The sequence below is a fragment of the Schistocerca piceifrons genome, chromosome 2, assembly GCF_021461385.2.
Source record: "Schistocerca piceifrons isolate TAMUIC-IGC-003096 chromosome 2, iqSchPice1.1, whole genome shotgun sequence".
NCBI lineage: Eukaryota > Metazoa > Arthropoda > Insecta > Orthoptera > Acrididae > Schistocerca > Schistocerca piceifrons.
In genome coordinates, this window is record NC_060139.1 from 14,221,781 (window position 1) to 14,248,465 (window position 26,685).

A 26,685-nucleotide genomic window follows, 5' to 3' on the forward strand; every position below is an offset into this window, starting at 1 on the left:
ATTGTGTAAATTTCATATTTGTTGCAGGACGTTGTTCTTGTGACGAGGACACCTTGTAACCATCATATCTCTTTTGCTTCCCATTAAATAATTATTGTGACTGATGTTTAAACATATTTCATAAAATTAAAATCATAATTACATTTGTGCACTGGTAGAATGAATTAAGTCCATTTCAAACAAATTTGCATTGATTTAGATTTGAGATTTTTGAACTCTTAAATTGTATTGTTGTTGTTGTTTTTGTTGTTGTTATTGTTATTGTAAGAGCTTATCCCTTACTTGATCCATTCTAAATTACATAAAATTAAGTGAAAGAAGACAAAGGCAGTGAAATAAGAGAAAAAAATGATACTAAGAAAAAAACATTTTTACGATAACTATCCAATACAGGGCAGCCTATGCACAACCAGTACGAAATACACACTCAAAATTGTGCACTCTATGGTGACTAAAAGAAACGGGCAAATTCTGAAGAGAAACAAGGAAACGTTATGTTAAAAGAACAACTTAAACTTTTTTGCATAAATATTTAATGGACTCTTAAAATTCAGGTAGAGTTCAATCACATTTCTTTATGCAGAATGAATGACTCATATACATTGTATATGGAATTCACTTTCTTTGATAAGCATGATCTATTTATAATATTTTACAGTATATACAAATTAACATCTATAGCACAAAATACTTCAGTAAAGGCTCTGTCATTTATCAGAATATGTATATACATTTATAGGTGTGAAAGCACCATGTGCTGTAAGCACCATACTTTTACAGTGACAAGCAATCTAGAGCCAGCGAACTTCTGTCTCTTTCTCCCCAATAAGTCACTGTGAATCAATGCAGACTTTCATACACAATGTTATATGAAATTACAAAATGTACAACACGTAAGTCAATAGTGGAAATGTCTTAATAGGTACAGAGTATAACAGGAAAAATTCAGCTTCACTGTCGACTAAACAGCTAACAGAGAACATTTTAACACAGCAGGCCATATCATTATATTCTTTTCTATGAGCCAATAGAGCTGAAGGACAGATGTCAGTACACAACACTGACTTCTAATTAGTGTACAGAAATTATAGTGCCGATTCCAAATTATAATTGCAGGGTCACATGCAAAAGTAAAACGTTGTTACTGGCTTGAGGTATTTTTCAGTCATGAATACTTAAATCTTTAACATGAAGTTGTCTTTGGATGCATTTTCTGCAACTATTACTCTCCAAACCACTTACTTTCATCATGTATATGTCCCATCATGCTCTCCTTCTCGTTCTGCTACTACACACAACCATGAGCTACATTTCCCATCCCAGGAGTCTCGTGCTTTACGCTCATACAAGATGATTTTGAGCAAATGTTACCACTTTTCTCAGGAAATACGCAAAAATTAGAAAGAAGTAGCCTAAATCACTTATGTGCACGGTAGTACAATTATACAAGAAACAAAAATATGAAACTTATGAGAAACAAATTTCATTAGTAGTGCAATATGTCATTTAAAGCTGTGACTCAAGTACAAAGAAGTCATTGTTACATTTCTTGGTAGTGTAGTAGTAGTAGTTAAAACTCTAATGTTTGCTTCAAGCATAAGGCACTCTCTGTGGTTACATTGGCTGTCAGAGCCACTATTTCATATCAAATACTGTATTAGAACTACTGGAATTAATTCTGGAACTGATTTAGATAAGAGGAAGACAGTATCACAAAAATAAAGTTTCAATCTGTTACAAGATGTGAAAGATGTACAGTTGTTTCCTAAAGTCTTTTAACCATAGTCAAATTATCAACATGGAGAGATTTATAGACAGTGATGTAGCACATACAGTATTTCAAATGCAAGTATCCATGTCGTGAAACTGTCACGTCTTTCAGTCTGCTACAGGATGCTGTATCTCTAACATATAACTTCTTTTCCAAAAAGTGAACGAAGGTTAATTTTTGTGTGATTTATAAATGAAAACACTGTAATGATCAAGTCATGAATAGCCAAAAATGATACTTCTTTGCAGAAGGCAAATCTCTTATTACAGTGTGTAGCTGTGAACTACACATTTGTTTCTTGATATCTATCTGTTTTGCAGTATTTAGCCTACTGTGCAATATTTTGTTAACTCAAAGGCTTTTGTTATTCAGTAGTTCATTCCGAGATGTCAACTTGTTCCGAAAGTCAGAACAATAATCAAGTCAGTTTTAAACGTTTTAACAGTACAAACAGAGTACAGGTGGTAATTTTGGGTCCTGAAAGTGTCAGGCAGTCATCAATATCACGCTGCCTTTAGAACGCGAGTGGTAATCGCCAGTTTCTCTGATACGGCTGTCACTTACAACCGGACCAACTTGCGGTACAATCAGTACACCGGACTAGCAACAGTACCCAGCTTTATCCCCCTTATGAACCGAAACGGAACAGAAATGACAAAACAGTCTCTCTACAATAAGAAAAATATTACGGCTGATGAATAACTAAATATTGTAGTATAGCAATTAATTGTGATAGGAATTTCAAATTATCTCTTGTAGGTGTCAATAAATACAAAATATTTCTTTGCTGCAAATTACTGACGCATAAAGATGCTTTTATTCAAGGTAATTTAAGAGGTTACTCAGTAAACATTTTTTTCATTTATTTCTCTTTTATTTCATATAATTGTTATAAAAAGATTGAGGGTTGATGCTATGTTGACTTTAAACGATGCATGCAGAAGCAGATGGAGTGACGTTAGAGCTTTATCGTAGCACAATCAAATTTCGTAACGAGGTCAGTACCCATCATCTTTATCAGTCAGTTTCCAGCAATGTGCCCATTCCTTATTTTTGGTCCGTTAGTGAAGTCACATTTATACGTTGGAACAGATAAGTCAATAACGAGTGCGCACGAGACGATCAGTTGCAACACTCTGTACACTCCTGCAGAACGGCCGCAGACGCTGCCGCGCTCGGTCGGGCCGGGTCATCAGAGGTGCGCCAGTATCTCCATCTCGGTGTTGATGCCGCTGCCGCCGCTGTGCCCGCCCTGGCCGGAAGGCGAGGAGCCCGTGACGATGGGGGTGGAGCCGGACACGGTGACGATGACGGGGCTGTCGTCCGTCTGCACGATGGTCACCAGGTTGGCGAGGTCCTTGCCGCCGGGCGCCGCCGGGTCCAGCACGAAGCGCAGCTTCCCGCTGTCCGCGGACTCGCTCAGCGACAGCGAGGGGTCTCGCGAGTGGTCGACGTGCCCCAGGGCGCCGCCCCCGCCGCCCACCAGGCTGCCGCCTCCTCCTCCACCGCCCCCGCCGCCCCCGGGGTCGAGGGTCGGCCGGGTGGAGCTGGTACGCGACCTGTAGCTCGGCGGCCGCGAATAGTCCGCCGCAGACGCCGCCTCCCGCCGCAATCCTAGAGGCGCCCTGTACCGAAACAAGACAACACTTACAGAATGTCTAAGGGTGAAAAAAGTGAAGCAGTGAATCTCATATTACTTCCGGGGCATTTTAAGTGCATTCTATGTGTACCGAGTCGATGTGCAACCATTCACACCCTCATATTACAATGAATTGACAAATGTCATGGGATAGCGCTATGATGGTAATGTAGTACACAAGTTCTGAAAGGGTAGTCATTTGCACTCAGGTGATTTATGTGAAAACTTTTCCGACATGACTATGGCCGCACGACATCAACTAACAGACCTTGAGGCCGCAATGGCAGTTGCACCTAGACACATGGGACAGTCTAGTTTGGATGTTGTTGTTGTTATTGTTGTTGTTGTTGTGGTCTTCAGTCCTGAGACTGGTTTGATGCAGCTCTCCATGCTACGCTATCCCTTGCAAGCTTCTTCATCTCCCAGTACTTACTGCAACCTAAATCCTTCTCAATCTGTTTAGTGTATTCATCTCTTGGTCTCCCTCGACGATTTTTACCCTCGGCGCTGCCCTCCAATACTAAATTGGTGATCCCTTGATGCCTCAGAACATGTCCTACCAACCGATCCTTTCTTCTAGTCAAGTTGTGCTACAAATATCTCTTCTCCCCAATTCTATTCAATACCTCCTCATTAGTTATGTGATCTACCCATCTAATCTTCAGCATTCTTCCGTAGCACCACATTTAGAAAGCTTCTCTTCTCATTTTGTCTAAACGATTTATCGTCCACGTTTCACTTCCATACATGGCTACATTCCATACAAATACTTTCAGAAAAGACTTCCTGACACTTAAATCTATACTCGATGTTAACAAATTTCTCTTATTCAGAAACGCTTTCCTTGCCATTGCCAGTCTACTTTTTATATCCTCTCTACTTCGACCATCATCATTTTTCTCCCGAAATAGCGAAACTCCTTTACTACCTTAAGCGTCTCATTTCCTAATCTGATACCCTCAGCATCATCCTATTTAATTCGACTACATTCAATTATCCTCGTTCTGCTTTTATTGATGTCCATCTTATATCCTCCTTTCAAGACACTGTCCATTCCGTTCAATTGCTCTTTCAGGTCCTTTGCAGTGTCTGACAGAATTACAATGTCATCGGCAAACCCCAAAGATTTTATTTCTTCTCCATGGATTTTAATTCCTACTCTGAATTTTTCTTTTGTTTCCTTTACTATTTGCTCAATATACAGACTGAATAACATCGGGGAGAGCCTACAACCCTGTCTCACTCGCTTCCCAATCACTGCTTCCCTTTCATGCCCGTCGACTCTTATAACTGCCATCTGGTTTCTGTACAAATTGTAAATAGCCTTTCGCTCCCTGCATTTGAGCCGGCCGCGGTGGCCGTGCGGTTCTAGGCACTTCAGTCCGGAACCACGAGACTGCTACGGTCGCAGGTTCGAATCCTGCCTTGGGCATGGATGTGTGTGATGTGCTTAGGTTAGTTAGGTTTAAGTAGTTCTAAGTTCTAGGGGACTAATGACCTCAGATGTTCAGTCCCATAGTGCTCAGAGTCATGTCAACCATTTCAACCTGCATTTGATCCCTGCCACCTTCAGAATTTGAAAGAGGGTATTAAAGTCAACATTGTCAAAAGCTTTCTCTAAGTCTACAAATGCTAGAAATGTAGGTTTGCCTTTCCTTAATCTATTTTCTAAGATAAGTCGTAGGGTCAGTATTGCCTCACGTGTTCCAACATTTCTACGGAATCCAAACTGATCTTCCCCGAGGTCGGCTTCTACCAGTTTTTACATTCGTCTCTAAAGAATTCACGTCAGTATTTTGTAGCCGTGGGTTATTAAACTGTTAGTTCGGTAATGTTCACATCTGTCATCACCTGCTTTCTATGCGATTGGAATTATTATATTCTTCTTGAAGTCTGAGGGTATTTCGCCTGTCTCATACATCTTGCTCTCCAGATGGCAGAGTTTTGTCAGGACTGGCTCTCCCAAGCCTGTCAGTAGTTCTAATGGAATGTTGTCTACTCCTGAGGCCTTGTTTCGACTTTGGTCTTTCAGTGCTCTGCCAAACTCTTCACGCAGTATCATATCTCCCATTTCATCTTCATCTACATCCTCTTCCACTTTCATAAAATTGTCCTCAAAAATATCGTCCTTGTATAGACTCTCTACATGCTCCTTCCACCTTTCTGCTTTCCCTTCTTTGCTTAGAACTGGGTTTCCATCTCAGCTCTTCATATTCATGGAAGTTTGGATATCGTTAGGAAATAAAATTTTCTATCATCGACAGCCTCAAGACAATAGCAAACTTCAAGCGTTACCTGTCACCAAAGAGAATGCAGTAGTCGACGAGCTTCACGTAACGACCGAGAGCAGCAACAAAAATGGTTCAAATGGCTCTGAGCACTATGGGACTTTAACATCTGAGGTAGTCAGTCCCCTAGAACTTAGAACTACTTAAACCTAACTAACCTAAGGACATCACACACATCCATGCCCGAGGCAGGATTCGAACCTGCGACTGTAGCGGTCACGCGGTTCCAGACTGAAGCGCCTAGAACCGCTCGGCCACACCGCCCGACGAGCAGCAACATTTGCATACCGTTGTCAGTGCTGAGAGACAAGCAACATTGCGTGAAATAACCGCAGAAATAAATGCGGGCTGTACGATGAAGGTTTCCATTAGAACAGTGCTGCGAAATTACAGGTGACCGACAAGAGCCGCTTTGCTAAAGGCAGGTCATCGCCAGCAGCGCATCTCATGGGCTCGTAGCTGTATCGATTAAATCCTAGAAGACTGGAAAACTGTGGGCTGGTCGTATCAGTCCCGATTTCTGTTGGTAATAGCTGGTGGTGTGGCGCAGATCCCACGAACCCACGGATCGAAGGTGTCAACAGCGTAATGTGCAAGCTGATGGTGGCCCCATAAGGTGTGGGCTGTGTCACCTGCCGCGAATTGTTCCGATTGGTTTGGAGAAAATTCCAGTCAGCACGACGGAAACTTTGGCTATTCAGATCGCCCGACGTGGATCCCACCGAACATTTATGGGAGATAAACGAGTGTCAGTTCGTGCACAAAATCCTGTACCGGCAAAACTTTCGCAATTATGTACGGTTATAGAGGCAGTACGGTTCAATATTTACGCAAGGGACTTACAACGACTTGTTGAGTCTATGCCACATCGAGTTACTGCACCACGCCCACTAAAAGGAGGTCGGACACGATAATGGGAGGTATTCCATGAATTTTGTCAAATGAGTGTAGTTCCAGAACGATTTTACGTACATAAATGTTTCAATGCGCAACCATTCACAGGAAAGACCTGCAATAGGGATTGATCTGACTGCAAAATAACTCCACAACCCTTAAGCCGTCCTCATACGGGCCAAGAAAGCGTTCGTGAACGAAAACCGGGTCCAGATTTATGACGTCACTGCGTTAAATTCCACGGTCCACAGCAGTCCGTAGCGTCACAGACTGAATAAAACAAGTCAGATTTTTTCTTCGTAGAGAGGACTGTGGCCAGTGAGATGTAAGAACGCGCTCTACGTTCACGTTCGATTGCGTTGGTTTGGATGAAGTTCATATTTGGTCGGTTTTATATTATAACTTACTAACTATGATGTACAGGGTTATTACAAATGATTGAAGCGATTTCACAGCTCTACAATAACTTTATTATTTGAGATATTTTCACAATGCTTTGCACACACATACAGAAACTCAAAACGTTTTTTTAGGCATTCACAAATGTTCGATATGTGCCCCTTTAGTGATTCGGCAGACATCAATCCGATAATCAAGTTCCTCCCACACTCGGTGCAGCATGTCCCCATCAATGAGTTCGAAAGCATCGTTGATGCGAGCTCGCAGTTCCGGCACGTTTCTTGGTAGAGGAGGTTTAAATATTGAATCTTTCACATAAATCCACAGAAAGAAATCGCATGGGGTTAAGTCGGGAGAGCGTGGAGGCCATGACATGAATTGCTGATCATGATCTCCACCACGACCGATCCATTGGTTTTCGAATCTCCTGTTTAAGAAATGCCGAACATCATGATGGAAGTGCGGCGGAGCACCATCCTGTTGAAATATGAAGTCGGCGCTGTCGGTCTCCAGTTGTGGCATGAACCAATTTTCCAGCATGTCCAGATACACGTGTCCTGTAACGTTTTTCTCGCAGAAGAAAAAGGGGCCATAAACTTTAAACCGTGAGATTGCACAAAACACGTTAACTTTTGGTGAATTGCGAATTTGCTGCACCAATGCGTGAGGATTCTCTACCGCCCAGATTCGCACAATGTGTCTGTTCACTTCACCATTAAGAAAAAATGTTGCTTCATCACTGAAAACAAGTTTCGCACTGAACGCATCCTCTTCCATCAGCTGTTGCAACGGCGCCGAAAATTCAAAGCGTTTGACTTTGTCATCGGGTGTCAGGGCTTGTAGCAATTGTAAACGGTAAGACTTCTGCTTTAGCCTTTTCCGTAACATTTTCCAAACCGTCGGCTGTGGTACGTTTTGCTCCCTGCTTGCTTTATTCGTCGACTTCCGCGGGCTACGCGTGAAACTTGCCCGCACGCGTTCAACCGTTTCTTCGCTCACTGCAGGCCGACTCGTTGATTTCCCCTTACAGAGGTATCCAGAAGCCTTAAACTGCGCATACCATCGCCGAATGGAGTTAGCAGTTGGTGGATCTTTGTTGAACTTCGTCCTGAAGTGTCGTTGCACTGTTATGACTGAATGATGTGAGTGCGTTTCAAGCACGACATACGCTTTCTTGGCTCCTGTCGCCATTTTGTCTCACTGCGCTCTCGAGCGCTCTGGCGGCAGAAACCTGAAGTGCGGCTTCAGCCGAACAAAACTTTATGAGTTTTTCTACGTATCTGTAGTGTGTCGTGACCATATGTCAATGAATGGAGCTACAGTGAATTTATGAAATGGCTTCAATCATTTGTAATAGCCCTGTATTCTGTTTCAAGTCACGATCACGACAAGAAACTCTAGAAAATGCGTCGTTATTGGTAAGATTTGTTGTAATTAAATGATTGGAAAAATCGTACTGGTAGTCAAAGAATTTTCGTATTATAACTTCTCTGTCGAGAAAGTATGTCGTTTGTAGGAAACGGAACTTTACAGATTTATCAGAAATGAGTCATTCCTGATACAACTTATTATAATTGAATTTCTATTAGTAGCAGCAATTAGAGCCTTCGTAACATCGTTAACACAAGACACGGCAATGCGTTACACAGGTACAGCGTACTGTCGTGGACTTCAGGTGCGAAGCGGTAGTAGCGTTGTTCGTTTGCGTCCTTCTCTGTCAATTTCTTTATTCGCCTTCGCTTTTTCTATTCTGCGACTTTCTTAGTGATTCACGTGAGTTATGTTCTCTAATAACTGACTTCATGTATATACAGTATAAGAGCGCTCTCTCTGAGGCCTAAGTTTGCTATATTTTGTGAACATACCAAAGAAAATGGATTAAGTAATATGAGATTGTTTTCCACGTCTCTGCCTGATGCAATGGCAATTGAATATTTATTTATTCACCCAGGAAGCAATACACGAAGTACACGAAATGTGACAGTAATATTGCAGCAAATAAATGTTGTTTTTTTTTTTTTTTTTTTGTTTATCTAGAACAACGCTTGCACTACTTCCTGTACGATATTTCGCACTTTCTTGTTTCAAATCTTGTATTTCACGTGATCTAACAACTCTGCTGCTGAACAGAAACAATGATCTAGTAAAAACTACCTCAGAGTTTTACTGAAGAGCGAGATTTCATCTCATGTGGGATACTACTGCAGATTTGTATCACACTATATGTAACGACACTTTCACAAACTTATGTCCTTACTGATTACACATGACATTTTCGTTTTTGCCTTGTAAAATGTTCAAGGATATTGACGTTTTTACTTATGTGTACTACAGACAGAACAATGTGACTACCGGGCGCGGTGGCGCAGTGGTTAGCACACTGGACTGACATTCGGGAGGACGACGGTTCAATCCCGCGTCTCGCCACCCTGATTTAGGTTTTCCGTGATTTCCCTAAACCGCTCCAGGCAAATGCCGGTATGGTTTCTTTGAAAGGGCACGGTCGGCTTCTTTCCCCGTCCTTCCCTAGCCCGATGAGACCGATGATCTCCTCCCCAAATCAATCCAATCCAATACAATGTGACTAGCATTTGCGTGTTCTAATTGAGCTAACGCAAGAATTTTACACGAGTTCATCTTCGTAAACAAACTGAGTGTTTTGCAAGGCAGATACAGACGACATCTGCCGATGGAGAGCGCTGCAGTCGCAAACCATGATAAGGAAGACATTCTGTATGATGCAGCAATTCGTTTCTATCCGTGGACGAACAGTGAAGTAAACGATATAAACAACCTCTAACGTGCGTTTAGTGAGATTATTACAAAGTACATTGGTTGGAGAAAATATGGAAACAGCGCCAGAAACACAATCTTGAACATAAACGCAGACGCTAGCCCAGCCTTCACGTTGCGCTGTTCTAATTGACCACATGAGTGCGTTACGTCGAAGCTTGAGAACGTAATAATGGGCAAATTGCTTTTTCTCGTAGAACGAATGCTTCAGTAACCAAAGTAGCCAGAGGGTTTAGTGTTTCAAGAGGCACCACATCAAAGATTTTTACCACTTACAGCTAAGCTTATTATGTTCGAGTATAATGACTTTTCTGGAGACTAGAAATCTACTCTGTAGGACTCCGCATGGGTTTCGATCGTGTGAAACCCAGCTCACGCTATTCGTTCACGGGTTCCCAGGTAGATGCCGTGTTTCTTGACTTCCGCAAGGCGTTCAATACTGTTCCCCATAGTCGTTTAATGAACAAAGTAAGAGCATATGGACTATCAGACCAATCGTGTGATTGGATTGAAGAGTTCCTAGATAACAGAACGCAGCATGTCATTCTCAATGGAGAGAAGTCTTCCACAGTAAGAGTGATTTCAGGTGTGCCGCAGCGGAGTGTCATAGGACCGTTGCTATTCACAGTATAGATAAATGACTTTGTGGATACCATCGGAAGTTCACTGAGGCTTTCTGCGGATGATGCTGTAGTATATCGAGAGGTTGTAACAATGGAAAATTGTACTGAAATGCAGGAGGATCTGCAGCTAATTGACGCATGGTACAGGGAATGGCAATTGAATCTCAATGTAGACAAGTGTAATGTGCTGCAAATACATAGAAAGAAAGGCCCTTTATCATTTACCTACAATATAGCAGGTCAGCAACTGGAAGCAGTTAATTCCATAAATTATCTGGGAGTACGCATTAGGAGTGATTTAAAATGGAATGATCATATAAAGTAGATCATCGGTAAAGCAGATGCCAGACTGAGATTCACTGGAAGAATCCTAAGGAAATGCAATCCGAAAACAAAGGAAGTAGGTTACAGTACACTTATTCGCCCACTGCTTGAATATTGCTCACCAGTGTGGGATCCGTGTCAGATATGGTTGATAGAAGAGATAGAGAAGATCCAACGGAGAACAGCGCGCTTCGTTACAGAATCATTTAGTAATCGCGAAAGCGTTACGGAGATGATAGATAAACTCCAGTGGAAGGCTCCGCAAGAGGGACGCTCAGTAGCTCAGTACGGGCTTTTGTTGAAGTTTCGAGAACTTACCTTCACCGAGGATTCAAGCAGTATGTTGCTCCCTCCTACGTATATCTCGCGAAGACACCATGAGGATAAAATCAGAGAGATTAGAGCCCACACAGAGGCATACCGACAATCTTTCTTTCCACGAACAATACGAGATTGGAATAGAACGGAGAACCGATAGAGGTACTCAAGGTACCCTCCGCCACACACCGTCAGGTGGCTTGCGGAGTATGGATGTAGATGTAGATGTAAGGTACAGCGCGGACGAAACTGCGTGTTGGGTGACCGTGACAATCAGTGAATTGGATTGTGAAGAATAATAAGTGGATGAGAGCCGCAAACGTCAGTACTAAACTGAATGTAGCTCGTGAACGCTATCAGCACTAAAACTACGCATAGGGAGCACCATAAGCAGGTAACTGGAGAGCGAGCTGGAATTCTGAAACCACTCATCAGTGATGTAAATGTCCTTAACAGGAAAATGTGGTGGCGAAGCCATAAAATGTGGATTTTGTACTGAAAGAAGAAAGTCATTTCGTCGGATGTGTCTTGTTTCGAACTGTTTCCTACTTCTGGCTGAGCTCACATCCCAAAAGTGGAACACTGCTGCGGCTCGGTGATAGTTTGGGGAACTATTACTGCGGTATTCCATGGGTCCCTTAGTTACCCTCGAAGGTCACATTAGAACCAAACGTTATGTGACCATTTTAGCTCTTTAGATCCATTCCATGGTACAATGTTTGTTCCCCAATGGTGATGCTACATTCCAAGACGACAGGGCCCGAGTTGACACTCTCATATCATCGAGGATTGATGCTTTGAACACGAGGATAAATTACTAACTTACAAACTGAGGCAATCAGAAGTCAATTTAAGCGCACATGAGCTCAAAACAGTTTGAACAAGAATCAATAAAGCTTTTTACAGTTGCGCTCGCCATAAGGCTAGCATATTATAATATAAAATTACGAAGACTTCATTTAACAGAAGTAACAAATATTTGATAATTTAATTTGTCTAAAATAAAACTCTAATTTGCGTCGGTTACCCCTTCAGGTTCAGTATTTATTAGTCGAAATTTGTTCGATTCTGTAACTGATTTTTAAACGTTGGCGCATAGGAACGGGTATTTACGACGTCCTGATCAAGATTTTTAAATCAGATTTGTGTTGCTTTTTGGAGCTTCTGATGACGTCATTAATGAAAGTGGGTTGGTGGTACAGAGGGCTGTCGCTTATCCCAGTAATTCACGAGGCTCTAGGCACTCAGACAGCGATATCGCTGTCATCTCGAGGACTTTGTCCAGATTACTTTACGGCCGTTAACAACTGCAAGTCAGTTTAGTAAAGATGTAATGCATTATTATGCCGCAAGGGGCCAATTATCTGACGAGTGAGTGGCAATTAGCTCACAGTTTTCGCCACAAATTTAAATCTCGCTGTTAAATTGTGGTGGCAAAAATCAGTTCGCTACATTCTAAAGACTGACACTCGAGAGCAAGACGTCTAAAGAATCAATTTGTTGTGAAGCAAATAGAAACTTTTTCCTTGAAAGAGAGTGTTATATTAGATAAAAATATAATAGTCCCCATAAACCTCCCAAATGACTCATTACTTTTAAGGAAATAAAGACAGAAGTGAAAATTAGTTTCCTTCTACAGAATTTTCCACTCTGTCATTACTGCAGAGCTCAAAGTCAAAGTTAAAATATTGAAAATCATAGGAGAAACGTCACAAGAAGCGAAGTCCGCAATATTAGCAATAATGGTCACGTACGCTCTGTGAGTTGTGCATAGGTCTTACAGCTGAGCTTAGATTCGTAGCATCAATTGCTTTGTTTACTTGGTTGCATCGATATGCTAACCAATTATTATTCGCACAACGGAATACAATGAAATGTAGCAACAGTTTAATTACACTAAAAGTGCTGTAGCTTCTGTTTCCTACTAGCAAAGACACTCGTCATGCTTCTGTTATGACCAGTTGCTAAGTGTGTCAACACACCTTGTACCGGGTGATCAAAAAGTCAGTATAAATTTGAAAACTTAATAAACTACGGAATAATGTAGATAGAGAGGTAAAAATTGACGCACATGCTTGGAATGACATGGGGTTTTATTAGAACCACCCCATATTGCTAGGCGCGTGAAAAATCTCTTGCGCGCGTCGTTTGGTGATGATCGTGTGCTCAGCCGCCACTTTCGTCATGCTTAGCCTCCCAGGTCCCCACACCTCAGTCCGTGCGATTATTGGCTTTGGGGTTACCTGAAGTCGCAAGTGTATCGTGATCGACCGACATCTCTAGGAATGCTGAAAGACAACATCCGACGCCAATGCCTCACCATAACTCCGGACATGTTTTACAGTGCTGTTCACAACATTATTCCTCGACTACAGCTATTGATGAGGAATGATGGTGGACATACTAAGCATTTCCTGTAAAGAACATCATCTTTGCTTTGTCTTACTTTGTTACGCTAATTATTGCTATTCTGATCAGATGAAGGGCCATCTGTCGCACCTTTTTTTAACTTTTGTATTTTTTTTTTTTTTGTTCTAATAAAACCCCATGTCATTCCAAGCATGTGTGCCAATTTGTAACTCTCTATCTACATTATTCCGTGATTTATTCAGTTTTCAAACTGATACTGACTTTTTGATCACCCTGTATTTCTGCCCTGATCACCGCTGTCATCAACTCTCAATATCACTGAGTCTTTGTAGTCTAGAGAGAAGGATGCATGATCGTTATCATTTCCACCATCGTTACATGATCTTGCCCCTATTTTTCAGGAAAAATGGTACATGAATCCCTTGAAAACCATAGAAGACCTGTTTTTACACATTACGAGATGAATGGAAGCTGTTTTGAATGCCAGTGGATTTCCTAAATAGTATTATAAGTGGTAATGTGTTTCAGTCGGAGTTTCCATATTTTTGCAAAGCCTGTGTACCCCCCTATACCCTGCGCGGCTGCGCTGGGAAGCTGACTGACCTGAAGGTGGAGGAGACGTGCGACCGGTAGGTCGGGGGCGGCGAGACGGCGTTGTGTCCCTGCGGCTGGCGGTCGAGCAGCAGCAGGCGCAGCCGGTACTCCTGCATGGAGGCCTGGTACGACGGCGGCGGCGGTCGGTACTGGAACTCCGGGTACATCATGGCTGCAACATACACGACAGGCGCCGCGTCAGTACCGCTGTGTCGTTGGCAAGTGTTACAGCAGCGCTCCCCTTAGGTCGAGGAGGCAAGAGTTCGAACAACAGGTGAGACATCAGAGGAACAAGAAGCCACAGCCTCCGTATGTCCCTAATATATCTGGGAATGCAAGGAAAAGAGTGCAGAATGCCCCAAACTATGAGGGAAAGCTGCAGCTAAAGTAGCACGTGGGCTGACGGCAGAAACCTGATGATTTTTGTGGTATAATGAATGACATGCGATTGTAACAAAAGTGAAGAATAAATACAGCTCATGAGCCGAGACTTAGTCGCAACAAAAATCCACAGTGGCCCAGGGTGGTATTTTTTTATAGTTATTCCAGTTAAGAACCACAACGTTACAAACCAGGTAACTGATTTAGGTCTGTGATGCCTATCATCAGACTTTTAAAAAAAGAAAGAAACAATAAGTCAGAGAGTACTTGCCATACAGTATGCAGCTAACGAATTATGGCAATCAAAACCAATACACTCGTACATGAGCCCAAAACAAAGAAGATTCAATAAAGCTTAAACTGATTTAAGTAGGATATCTAAAGTTGGGGAATTGCACTAGTTAGTATTCACTGCTAGATCTGTGAAACCTCGTCGTCCCAGGACTGACAAATACTAATGGGTACCTACTACAGGTTCGCCGATGACGTTGTAATTCTGAAACTTCTTGGCAGATTAAAACTGTGTGCCCGACCGAGACTCGAACTCGGGACCTTTGCCTTTCGCGGGCAAGTGCTCTACCAACTGAGCTACCCAAGCACGACTCACAGCCATACTTCTGCCAGTATCTCGTCTCCTACCTTCCGAACTTTACAGAAGCTCTCCTGCGAACCTTGCAGAACTAGCACTCCTGAAAGAAAGGATACAGCGGAGACATGACTTAGCCACAGCCTGGGGGATGTTTCCAGAATGAGATTTTCACTCTGCAGCGGAGTGTGCGCTGATGTGAAACTTCCTGGCAGATTAAAAGTGTGTGCCCGACCGAGACTCGAACTCGGGACCTTTGCCTTTCGCGGCACATCCCCCAGGCTGTGGAAGTTTGGAAGGTAGGAGACGAGATACTGGCAGAAGTAAAGCTGTGAGTACCGGGCGTGAGTCGTGCTTGGGTAGCTCAGATTGTAGAGCACTTGCCCGCGAAAGGCAAAGGTCCCGAGTTCGAGTCACGGCCGGGCACACAGTTTTAATGTGCCAGAAAGTTTCACATCAGCGCACACTCCGCTGCAGAGTGAAAATCTCATTCTGGAAACATCCCCCAGGCTGTCGCTAAGCCATGTCTCTGCAGTATCCTTTGTTTCAGGAGTGCTAGTTCTGCAAGGTTCGCAGGAGAGCTTCTGTAAAGTTTGGAAGGTAGGAGACGAGATACTGGAAGAAGTAACGCTGTGAGTACCGGGCGTGAGTCGTGCTTCGCTAGCTCAGACGGTAGAGCACTTGCCCGCGAAGGGCAAAGGTCCCGAGTTCGAGTCTCGGTCGGGCACACAGTTTTAATCTGCCAGGAAGTTTCATATCAGCGCACACTCCGCTGCAAAGTGAAAATCTCATTCTGGAAACATTGTAATTCTGTCAGAGACAGCAAAGGACTTGGAAGAGCAGCTGAACAGAATGGACGGTGTCTTGAAAGGAGGGTATAAGATAAACATCAACAAAAGCAAAACGAGAATAATGGAACGTAGTCGAATTAAGTCGGGTGATGTTGAGGGTATTAGATTAGGAAATGAGACACTTAAAGTAGTAAAGGAATTTTGCTATTTGGGGAGCAAAATGACTGATGATGGACGAAGTAGAGAGGACATAAAATGTAGACTGGCAATGGCAAGGAAAGCGTTTCTGAAGAAGAGAAATTTGTTAACATCGAGTATAGATTTAAGTCTCAGGAAGTCGTTTCTGAACTATTTGTATGGAGTGTAGCCATGTATGGAAGTGAAACATGGACGATAAACAGTTTGGACAAGAAGAGAATAGAAGCTTTCGAAATGTGGTGTTACAGAAGAATGCTGAAGATTAGATGGGTAGATCACATAACTAATGAGGAGGTATTGAATAGAATTGGGTAGAAGAGGAGCATGTGGCACAACTTGACTAGAAGAAGGGATAGGTTGGTAGGACATGTTCTGAGACACCGAGGGATCACCAATTTAGTATTGGAGGGCAGCGTGGAGTGTAAAAATCGTAGAGGGAGACCAAGAGATGAATACACTAAGCAGATTCAGAAGGATGTAGGCTGCAGTAGGTACTGGGAGATGAAGAAGCTTGCACAGGATAGAGTAGCATGGAGAGCGGCATCAAACCAGTCTCAGGACTGGACCACAACAACAAGAACCTACTAGAGTCATCGTGAAGCTGCAGCAAACATTTTGCCTCTTATGGCGGGATCTGTCATGCTTAAACATTTTGTGGAAAGTCTGTGAAACACCCTTTATACCTACCCTAATGACAAAAAATCTACTCCTCCCTTCATGTGTTTACCAGTATTACCAGTCGCTGTGTGTACTCGAGGTAGATTTGAAGAATCGCGTGCAGAGCTGTCTGCCGCCACTCACCTGCGTAGGGGTGGTGCGGCCGGCCGTAGGAGGGCGGCAGGCGCGGCACGAACCGCCTGTTGGGCTCTGCGCCCGCCGAGTCGCCGCCGCCCAGGCCCAGCATGGAGCGGCAGGAGGGCGCGTCGTGCGCAGTCAGCCGCCACGCCACGCCGCTCACCGTGATCAGCACCACGCCCACCCCTGCCGGCATCACCAAGTCTCACTCTCTACTCGTCACGTGTCTGTAGCGCCGCCCCATACAGCTACACAAAGTGAAATCAAATATGACGTTTCTAACTCAGCGGACGTCTTCAGGACTGAACTGTTTCGAAGTCCTGAGGACGACCGCTGAAAACCAGCCGAAACTTCAACTCATTTTACTACTTTTTGCAGTATAACGCGGTCATATCCCACGCCCACACCTGGAGACATCAACAATGTCATTCTTTATTGCCGCACGGGTACAGTGCTGCACCACAAAATTACACAAAGTGCAATCAGAAATTACGCTTCTAACCGAGCGGACGTCTACAGGACTGAACATTTACGGCGTCCTGAAGATGAGCACTGAAAACCATATTGCAATATCCCACACTCACAAACGACCGCACCAAAATGTGTCACTCTCAACTCATACGGCTTCAATGGCACACAACACATTTAAACCTAGGGAAATCAAAAATGACGTTGTTCGTAGATTTTCCCGGCGAATGAGATCCTTGAAGGTCTCTCGGGCATGCAGCCGGGTTGACTGGTCACTGTTGAACGAATTTTCGACAGCGTAACGTGCCATCATCATCAGGTTACTCCTGTTGACTGACGTCCTAGGCCGGAGGGTGGTGTGGTATATATACCTGTCGCCTCTCCCCTCCACTGACTCCGCGTATGGGCCGAGGGATGTGCAGGCCGCGGTGGTGGGGGTAGCTTCCACTGACGAGATGACTGATGGGCGCCAGTACGCATGCCGCCTTCGGAGGGTGTGGTGCCCCGTTTCCGCTGCTCCTGCAGAACTTTTATTGCTGGATTCTACGCTTGGCTGAGTTGAAACCCGCTGTCCTTCTTAATAAGGCTCTCGTGCAGCCGGATTTCAATTGCTTCCTTGTATACACAGTCCCAAAAGCGGGATCTGTTGTGGAGGACTTTTGCGTTCTCGTATTTCATACGATGATTTGTCTCGAGGCAATGTTCTGCGATTGCAGATTTTGCAAGCTGTTGATGATCGGTGTGCCGTTTGTGTTCAGTACACCTTTCCTCGATCGTGCGAATGGTTTGCTCCACGTATGCTTTCCCACGCTCGCGCGGTATGAAATAAACTCCAGTCAACCCGGCTGCATGCCCGTGAGACCTTCAAGAAAAATGACGTTTCTAACTCAACGGACGTCTTCAAGATCTAACATCTGCCGCATCCTGATGATGACCGCTGAAAACAAGCCGAAACGTCAACTCATGCAACTACATTTTACGACATCCCACATCCAAACCTGGCAACATCGACATGTGTCACTCTTAACTCACTGTGTGCGCATAGTGCCACACCACGCAATTATACGACACGAATTAAAATGTCGTTTCTAATTCCGTGGACAGTTACAACGTCCTAATACTTGACCGGTGTTTCAGATCACTCTGTTGTAGAATGCGGATGATGCTGTAGTATACAGAGAAGTTGCAGCATTAGAAAATTGTAGCGAAATGCAGGAAGATCTGCAGCGGATAGGCACTTGGCGCAGGGAGTGGCAACTGACCCTTAACATAGACAAATGTAATGTATTGCGAATACATAGAAAGAAGGGTCCTTTATTGTATGATTATATGATAGCGGAACAAACACTGGAAGCAGTTACTTCTGTAAAATATCTGGGAGTATGCGTGCGGAAGAATTTGAAGTGGAATCATCATATAAAATTAATTGTTGGTAAGGCGGGTACCAGGTTGAGATTCATTGGGAGAGTCCTTAGAAAATGTAGTCCATCAACAAAGGAGGTGGCTTACAAAACACTCGTTCGACCTATACTTGAGTATTGCTCATCAGTGTGGGATCCGTACCAGATCGGGTTGACGGAGGAGATAGAGAAGATCCAAAGAAGAGCGGCGCGTTTCGTCATAGGGTTATTTGGTAAGCGTGATAGCGTTACGGAGATGTTTAGCAAACTCAAGTGGCAGACTGTGCAAGAGAGGCGCTCTGCATCGCGGTGTAGCTTGCTCGCCAGGTTTCGAGAGGGTGCGTTTCTGGATGAGGTATCGAATATAGTTCTTCCCCCTACTTGTACCTCCCGAGGAGATCACGGATGTAAAATTAGAGAGATTCGAGCGCGCACGGAGGCTTTCAGACAGTCGTTCTTCCCGCGAACCATACGCGACTGGAACAGAAAAGGGAGGTAATGACAGTGGCACGTAAAGTGCCCTCCCCCACACACCGTTGGGTGGCTTGCGGAGTATAAATGTAGATGTAGATGAAGAATACTGAACGCCACTCCCCACGACCAGTTCTTCATACACGCCTGGCGACATCACCACGCCGGCCACTGTCGTCGAGAGGCTCTAGGCGCTTCAGTCCGGAACCACGCGGCTGCTACGGTCGCGGGTTCGAATCCTGCCTCGGGCATGGATGTGTTTGATGTCTTTACGTTAGTTAGGTTTAAGTAGTTGTAAATGTAGGGGACTGATGATCTCAGATGTTAAGTCCCATAGTGCTTAGAGCCGATTGAACCATTTGCGTGTACATAGCGGGATTTGTACTTCACCAGCAGTGAGGCTAACGTGGACTATTATGGAATAGCTTGTACCAACACACATGAACTAGCCTAAAAATAAGTAGCTTTCTGTTCTGATAAACAAAGAACACTATTAATACAGCACAGGTGCATCGTAAAATGGGGATACCGGCAACCAAACAACATTGCTCCCCCTGGCACAAGACCCTACAGTGTCAACGATGACGCAAAAGTTATTATGCCTCATCCCACACGTCTCTGTTTGGACTGGAATTTAAAGCTGTGATGGTTTCTCATTTTCTGCTCTGTTATGGCCACTAATCAGTTGACGAGGTCCTGCTCAGTCTTTCGTATTTTCGTGTGCAACTTCAATAAAAAAAGGATGCCTTTTCTTATTCATTCTCATGTATTGTTTCCGTTCTTTGTTTAGTATCAAATACAGGGAAATGTGCCAAAATATTAATTTAGAAAACGCAGTTATCGCATGAATTGCTATTGTATGTGAGCCGTTACGCTCGTTACTGGCGCCAGTCTCTTGGATGTCCATTATCGATCCTTCGATGTTTCTTATCTTTGCTTGGCTTGTTGTTTTCCGCATTCGCAGGGCGAGTGGCAGTTGACGTTTGCTCGGGCTACCTGCTGAGGCGCCGCGAGGTACTAGGTGGGAAGCAGCCACGTATATGTGGAGTTGGTTGTACGCGGTCTGCCGGTTCAGCGAGGATATGTGTTGGCTGCCTGCCTGTCTGCTCTCCTGATTTTGCTCGCCGTGCCTTGCGATCGCCTAGCTTGGGTTGCTGCCTAGTGTATCCTACACGAGCCATACCGCACGTCCAGCAGAAGTTAAGCAGCCCTGTGTTTCTTTTAAAGAAAAGGAGCAAATGTATAAGACTTTTTGTAACCAATTTTGGTGGCCTCTGAAGTGTGGCCTTAGCGTTTACTCTGCCTTTGGGGAGAGCTAATTCTTTTAAATTTAAGTAGTTGGGGTTCCCTGTCCCTTATAATCTTTTGGGGGTTTTATTTGAATTTTCTCTTTGGGGTTCCTTCTTTGTGGTTGGTTAAATGTTTACTTGTACAGCGGGAAGTGACTCCTGGTTAAAACTCGGAGAAGGTGTTCGATGTTACTGCCGCCTCCGGCATTCGTCTTTTCAATTAAGACATCTACATCTATATCCATACTCCGCAAGCCACCTGACAGTGTGTGGCGGAAGGTACCTTGAGTGCCTCTATCGGTTCTCCCCTCTATTCCAGTCTCGTATTGTTCGTGGAAAGAAGGATTGTCGGTATGCTTCTGTGTGGGCTCTAATATCTCTGATTTCATCCTCATGTTCTCTTCGCGAGATATACGTAGGAGGGAGCAATATACTGCTTGACTCTTCGGTGAAGGTATGTTCACGAAACTTCAACAAAAGACCGTCCCGAGCTACTGAGCGTCTCTCCTGCAGAGTCTTCCACTGGAGTTTATCTATCATCTCCGTAACGCTTTCGCGATTACTAAATGATCCTGTAACGAAGCGAGCTGCTATCCGTTGGATCTTCTCTTTCTATCAACCCTATCTGGTACGGATCCCACACTGCTGAGCAGTATTTAAGCAGTGGGCGAACAAGCGTACTGTAACCTACTTCCTTTGTTTTCCGATTGCATTTTCTTATGATTCTTCCAATGAATCTCAGTCTGGCATCTGCTTTACCAACGATCAACTTTATATGATCATTCCATTTTAAATCACTCCTAATGCGTACTCCCAGATAATTTATGGAATTAACTGCTTCCAGTTGCTGACTTGCTATATTGTAGCTAAATGATAAGGGATCTATCTTTCTATGTATTCGCAGCACATTACACTTGTCTACATTGAGATTCAATTGCCATTTCCTGTACCATGCGTCAATTCGCTGCAGATCCTCCTACATTTCAGTACAATTTTCCATTGTTACAACCTCTCGATATGCCACAGCATCATCCGCAAAAAGCCTCAGTGAACTTCCGATGTCATCCACAAGGTCATTTATGTATATTGTGAATAGCAACGGTCCTACGACACTCCCCTGCGGCACACCTGAAATCACTCTTACTTCGGAAGACTTCTCTCCATTGAGAATGACATGTTGCGTTCTGTTATCTAGGAACTCTTCAATCCAATCACACAATTGGTCTGATAGTCCATATGCTCTTACTTTGTTCATTAAACGACTGTGGGGAACTGTATCGAACGCCTTGCGGAAGTCAAGAAACACGGCATCTACCTGTGAACCCGTGTCTATGGGCCTCTGAGTTTCGTGGACGAATAGCGCGAGCTGGGTTTCACACGACCGTCTTTTTCGAAAACCATGCTGATTCCTACAGAGTTGATTTCTAGACTCCAGGAAAGTCATTATACTGGAACATAGTACGTGTTCCAAAATTCTACAACTGATCGACGTTAGAGATATAGGTCTATAGTTATGCACATCTGTTCGACGTCCCTTCTTCAAAACGGGGATGACCTGTGCCCTTTTCCAATCCTTTGGAACGCTACGCTCTTCTAGAGACCTACGGTACACCGCTGCAAGAAGGGGGACAAGTTCCTTCGCGTACTCTGTGTAAAATCGAACTGGTATCCCATCAGGTCCAGCGGCCTTTCCTCTTTTGAGCGATTTTAATTGTTTCTCTATCCCTCTGTCGTCTATTTCGATATCTACCATTTTGTCGTCTGTGCGACAATCTAGAGAAGGAACTACAGTGCAGTCTTCGAGCGACTTGGTGTCACTCCTCGTTAATTAATGCTGGTTTATGTGTACTTAATTTTGAAGTGGCCATTTAAATTAATATTTTGGAGCACAGTATAGCGCTAAGGCAACCTCACTGTATACCACCTTGTGCCCCGATCTAGTAGCTTAATTTTCAGAGGCATGAGTTAGCTCCACTACCGGTTTTACTGATGTGCTCCCTTCAAAATCTTGTCTTGTGTAAGTTTGCCCCATGTGTGTCTGGGAACACAGAGATGAGCTTTAGTGTGACTTCAGTGCGAGTCAGTTAATGGAATCTTCACTTTGGCTTGGCTTCCACGGAAGAGTCTGAGTGGAGCTTAGTGTGTTTAATTACTGTAAGTTTGTTTATTTAATGGGGAGCAAGACATTTAGAAACTGTTGGTATTAACTTCCCTAGTTGCTGGGTGTTGCTAATTCGTTCCAAATGGACCACTACTTATTGCATGGCAAGGTTGTCGATTAGTTGGTTACTGTGAGTACAAATTCATGGTATTTATTTGTTATTATATATTATGTATTTATATGTTATTTGTTAACATCGAGTATAGATTTAAGTGTAAGGAAGTCGTTTCTGAAAGAATTTGTATGGAGTGTAGCTATGTATGGAAGTGAAACATGGACAATAAATAGTTTGGACAGGAAGGGAATAGAAGCTTTCGAAATGTGGTGCTACAGAAGAATGCTGAAGATTAGATGGGTAGATCACGTAAGTAATGAGGAGGTATTGAATAGAATAGGGGAGAAGAGGAGTTTGTGGCACAACTTGACAAGAAGAAGGGACCGGTTGGTAGGGCATGTTCTGAGGCATCAAGGGATCAACAATTTAGCACTGGAGGGCAGCGTGGAGGTTAAAAATCGTATAGGGAGACCTAGAGATGTAGAGATGAATACATTAAGCAGATTCAGAAGGATGTAGGTTGCATTAAGTACTGGGAGATGAAGAAGCTTGCACAGGTTCAAATGGTTCAAATGGCTCTGAGCACTATGGGACTCAACATCTCAGGTCATAAGTCCCCTAGAACTTAGAACTACTTAAATCTAACTAACCTAAGGACATCACACATACCCATGCCCGAGGCAGGATTCGAACCTGCGACCGTATCAGTCCCGCGGTTCCGGACTGCAGCGCCAGAACCGCACGGCCACCACGGCTAGAGTAGCATGGAGAGCTGCATCAAACCAGTCTGAGGACTGAAGACCACAACAACACAACATTTGTTGCCGAAATTGTTAAAGAGTCTCTGTCGTGATTCAGTCACTAGCTACGTGTTTGAGCTAAACTGATATAAACCTTACATTGCCTCCTTAAAATTTGTTGCCAGCAGAAACCCTTAAAAGAACTAGGTTTTGTCACTGCTTAGGCTAACCTTTACTGGGAGCAATATTTCATGTAGTTAAATTTTGTCTCAAAACGCGTATTTCTCTGATGTAATAAACGAGTGATAAAAGAAAAAAGCAAAGGGGCCTGGGCCTTCCTATTGTGTCCGGTTTGTAACACGTATCAGCATGTTCTAATTGTGGTAAGTCATGTTCATTACTGGTAAAGGCAAAATCAAATTTGAAGCGACTACAGTTCCATTCTTGTCCCCCACCCCCCACCCCTGCCCACTCTTCCGGTAAACTAAAAGTTAAAATCATCCGTAAATTCAACCGCAGTATCTCATTTACTAAACAAGCTTCTATTGTCCTGCAGCGCTGACGTCCCTATCTTACAGACGAGGGATTCTTTGAAAAGACCGCACATTTCACTGTGCTTTCCCTCAAGCCATGCGCTCGAGCGCGTCACTGAATACGGAAGCTCGTCCCCAGAAAACCGTCCCACAGTTCGCTGCGCCTGTAATTTGAGCGCAATGCCGGCCTGTGTAAACCCCGCAGCGAAATTCAGCGCCGGGCGCCCAGTAATTGCCGGACGGACGCCACAGTCGGGCAAAGGGCGACCGGAGAGTGAAAGCGCTCCGCCGACGCTGACGTCACCCCAGCCGAGCATAATAGCGTGCAATAACGAGGGAATTCCCGGAGGTTTTAAATCTTTCAATCCCTCGCAGCGGTTCTCAAACGGCGAAGGGGGGGGGGGGGGCAGGAGAGTAGAGAGGGGGGAAGGGTAAGGTCTTTTTCCCCGGAGATTCATCTTCAGTACTCGTGCAGAATGCCTTTCTCTTGTCTGTTCCATAATTTCGTCCCCCGCCGGCGTGTTCGCGAAATTTGATATTCCACAACGGCTTGCGGAGCGCGAGACGGCTCGGGCGAACCCTGCAGAAACTGGGCGGTAATTCTAAGGTGCAAGAGGAGTGTCCCTTTATGTACAAGCAGTGGGGCCACTTACAAAAGGCATTCACGTTTTATGGAGGCGCAGGTTCCCCGGCGTCTGTGCCGGCGTCCCCTGATGCCTTTGCCAAGACCTTCAGGAGGAGGTGTAGGTGTTGGCTGACGAAAAAGGCTCTCCGTCGGAGAGGGGTAGTGGGGGGAAGGAGGAGGGGGGCAGGGGGAGAAACAGAGCGAGGGGAGAATGGAAGGCGGTGAGCGTGCGGCGCGACGGACACAACGACTCGGGGGCGGAATGAGCTGTGGCGGGCTTCGGTCTCATCAAAAGTTTAGCGCGCCGCCTCCGCTTGATGAACGATTGTCCCGCTGCGAACGAACAGCGGGCTTGTTGCCTTTTTAATGCGGAGTTCCAGCGGGCGACGCTGGAGACAGCCTGCTGCCATCCTGTCGTGCGGAAGCTGGATGAGAGGTGGCGCTGACGGGCCATGGGCGATGCAAAAGGCACAGCAAGTGCGAGAATAACAAGATTTTTGTTGACAATATCAAATTCAATGGTCTTCCACTGTCGGAGGCTATTACTTTGAAAATATTCTTATCCCGTAATATAAACACTGTGACCGAAACGGAAGCGGAAGCTTCGAATCTAATACTCCAGTATTCATACGCCTGCTGAATATCTTGATTAATGTTAATCGTTATGCGAGCTTATTTTCACATAGAAAAGAGTCAGTTCTACAAACCGTAAATGAGGCAAGTACGATATGTACACTACTGGCCATTAAAATCGCTACACCAAGAAGAAATGCAGATGATAAACGGGTATTCATTGGACAAATATATTATACTAGAACTGACATGTTATTACATTTACACGCAATTTGGGTGCATAGATCCTCAGCAATCAGTCCCAGACCAACCACCTCTGGCCGTAACAATGGGCCTGATACGTCTGGACATTGAGTCAAACAGAGTTTGGATGGCGTGTACAGGTACAGCTGCCCATGCAGCTTCAACACGATACCACAGTTCATAAAGAGTAATGACTGGCGTATTGTAACGAGCCAGTTACTCGGCAACCATTGACCAGACGTTTTCAATTGGTGAGAGATCTGGAGAATGTGCTGGCAGTCGAACATTTTCTGTATCCAGAAAGGCCCGTACACGACCTGCAACGTGCGGTCGTGCATTATCCTGCTGAAATGTAGGGTTTCGCAGGGATCGGATGAAGGGTAGAGCCACGAGTCGTAACACGTCTAAAATGTAACGTCCACTGTTCAAAGTGCCGTCAATGCGAACAAGAGGTGACCGAGTCGTGTAACCAATGGCACCCCATACCATCACGCCGGGTGGTACGCCAGTATAGCGATGACGAATACACGCTTCCAATGTGCGTTCACCGCGATGTCGCCAAACACGGATTCTACCATCATGATGCTGTAAACAGAACCTGGATTCATCAGAGAAAATGACGTTTTGCCATTCGTGCCCTCAGGCTCGTCGTTGCGTACACCATTGCAGGCGCTCCTGTCTGGGATGCAGTGTCAAGGGTAACCGCAGCCATGGTCTCCGAGCTGATAGTCCATGCTGCTGCTAACGTTGTCGAACTGTTCGTGCAGATGGTTGTTGTCTTGCAAACGTCCCCATGTATTGACTCAGGGATCGAGACGTGACTGCACGATCCGTTACAGCCATGCGGATAAGATGCCCTTCATCTCGACTGCTAGTGATACGAGGCAGTTGGGATCCAGCACGGTGTTCCGTATTATCCTCTTGAACCAACCGATTCCATATTATGTTAACAGTAGGATCTCGACCAACGCGAGCAGCAATGTCGCGATACGATAAACCGCAATCGCGATAGGCTACAATACGACCTTTATCAAAGTCGGAAACGTGATGGTACGCATTTCTCCTCCTTACACGAGGTATCACAATAACGTTTCACCACGCAACGCCGGTCAACTGCTGTTTGTGTATGAGAAATCGATTGGAAACTTTCCTCATGTCAGCGCTTTGTAGGTGTCGCCACCGGCGCCAACCTTGTGTGAATCCTTTGGAAAGCTAATCGTTTGCATATCACAGCATCTTCTTTCTGTCGGTTACATTTCACGTCTGTAGCACGTCATCTTCGTGGTGTAGCAATTTTAATGGCCAGTACCGACCGGTACTTGAAAAGACTGAAGGAAGTAAAGCAGAAAGGTTGTAATTACTT

At 44.5% G+C, this 26,685-nt stretch overlaps 1 protein-coding gene across 1 annotated transcript in view; it reads right to left on the minus strand.

Annotated features, from left to right (window-relative positions):
• Positions 1-557: 557 nt before the first annotated feature.
• Positions 558-26,685, minus strand: part of LOC124776221 — a 709,169-nt gene continuing 683,041 nt past the window's right edge. Inside the window, exons 4-6 of the mRNA XM_047251076.1 lie at positions 16,771-16,950; positions 14,023-14,185; positions 558-3,396 (exon numbers count right to left, since the gene is read on the minus strand). Of these exons, the coding sequence (XP_047107032.1) occupies positions 2,964-3,396; positions 14,023-14,185; positions 16,771-16,950 (776 nt within the window). The 3' untranslated portion in view covers positions 558-2,963. The remainder of the gene's footprint in view (positions 3,397-14,022; positions 14,186-16,770; positions 16,951-26,685) is intronic.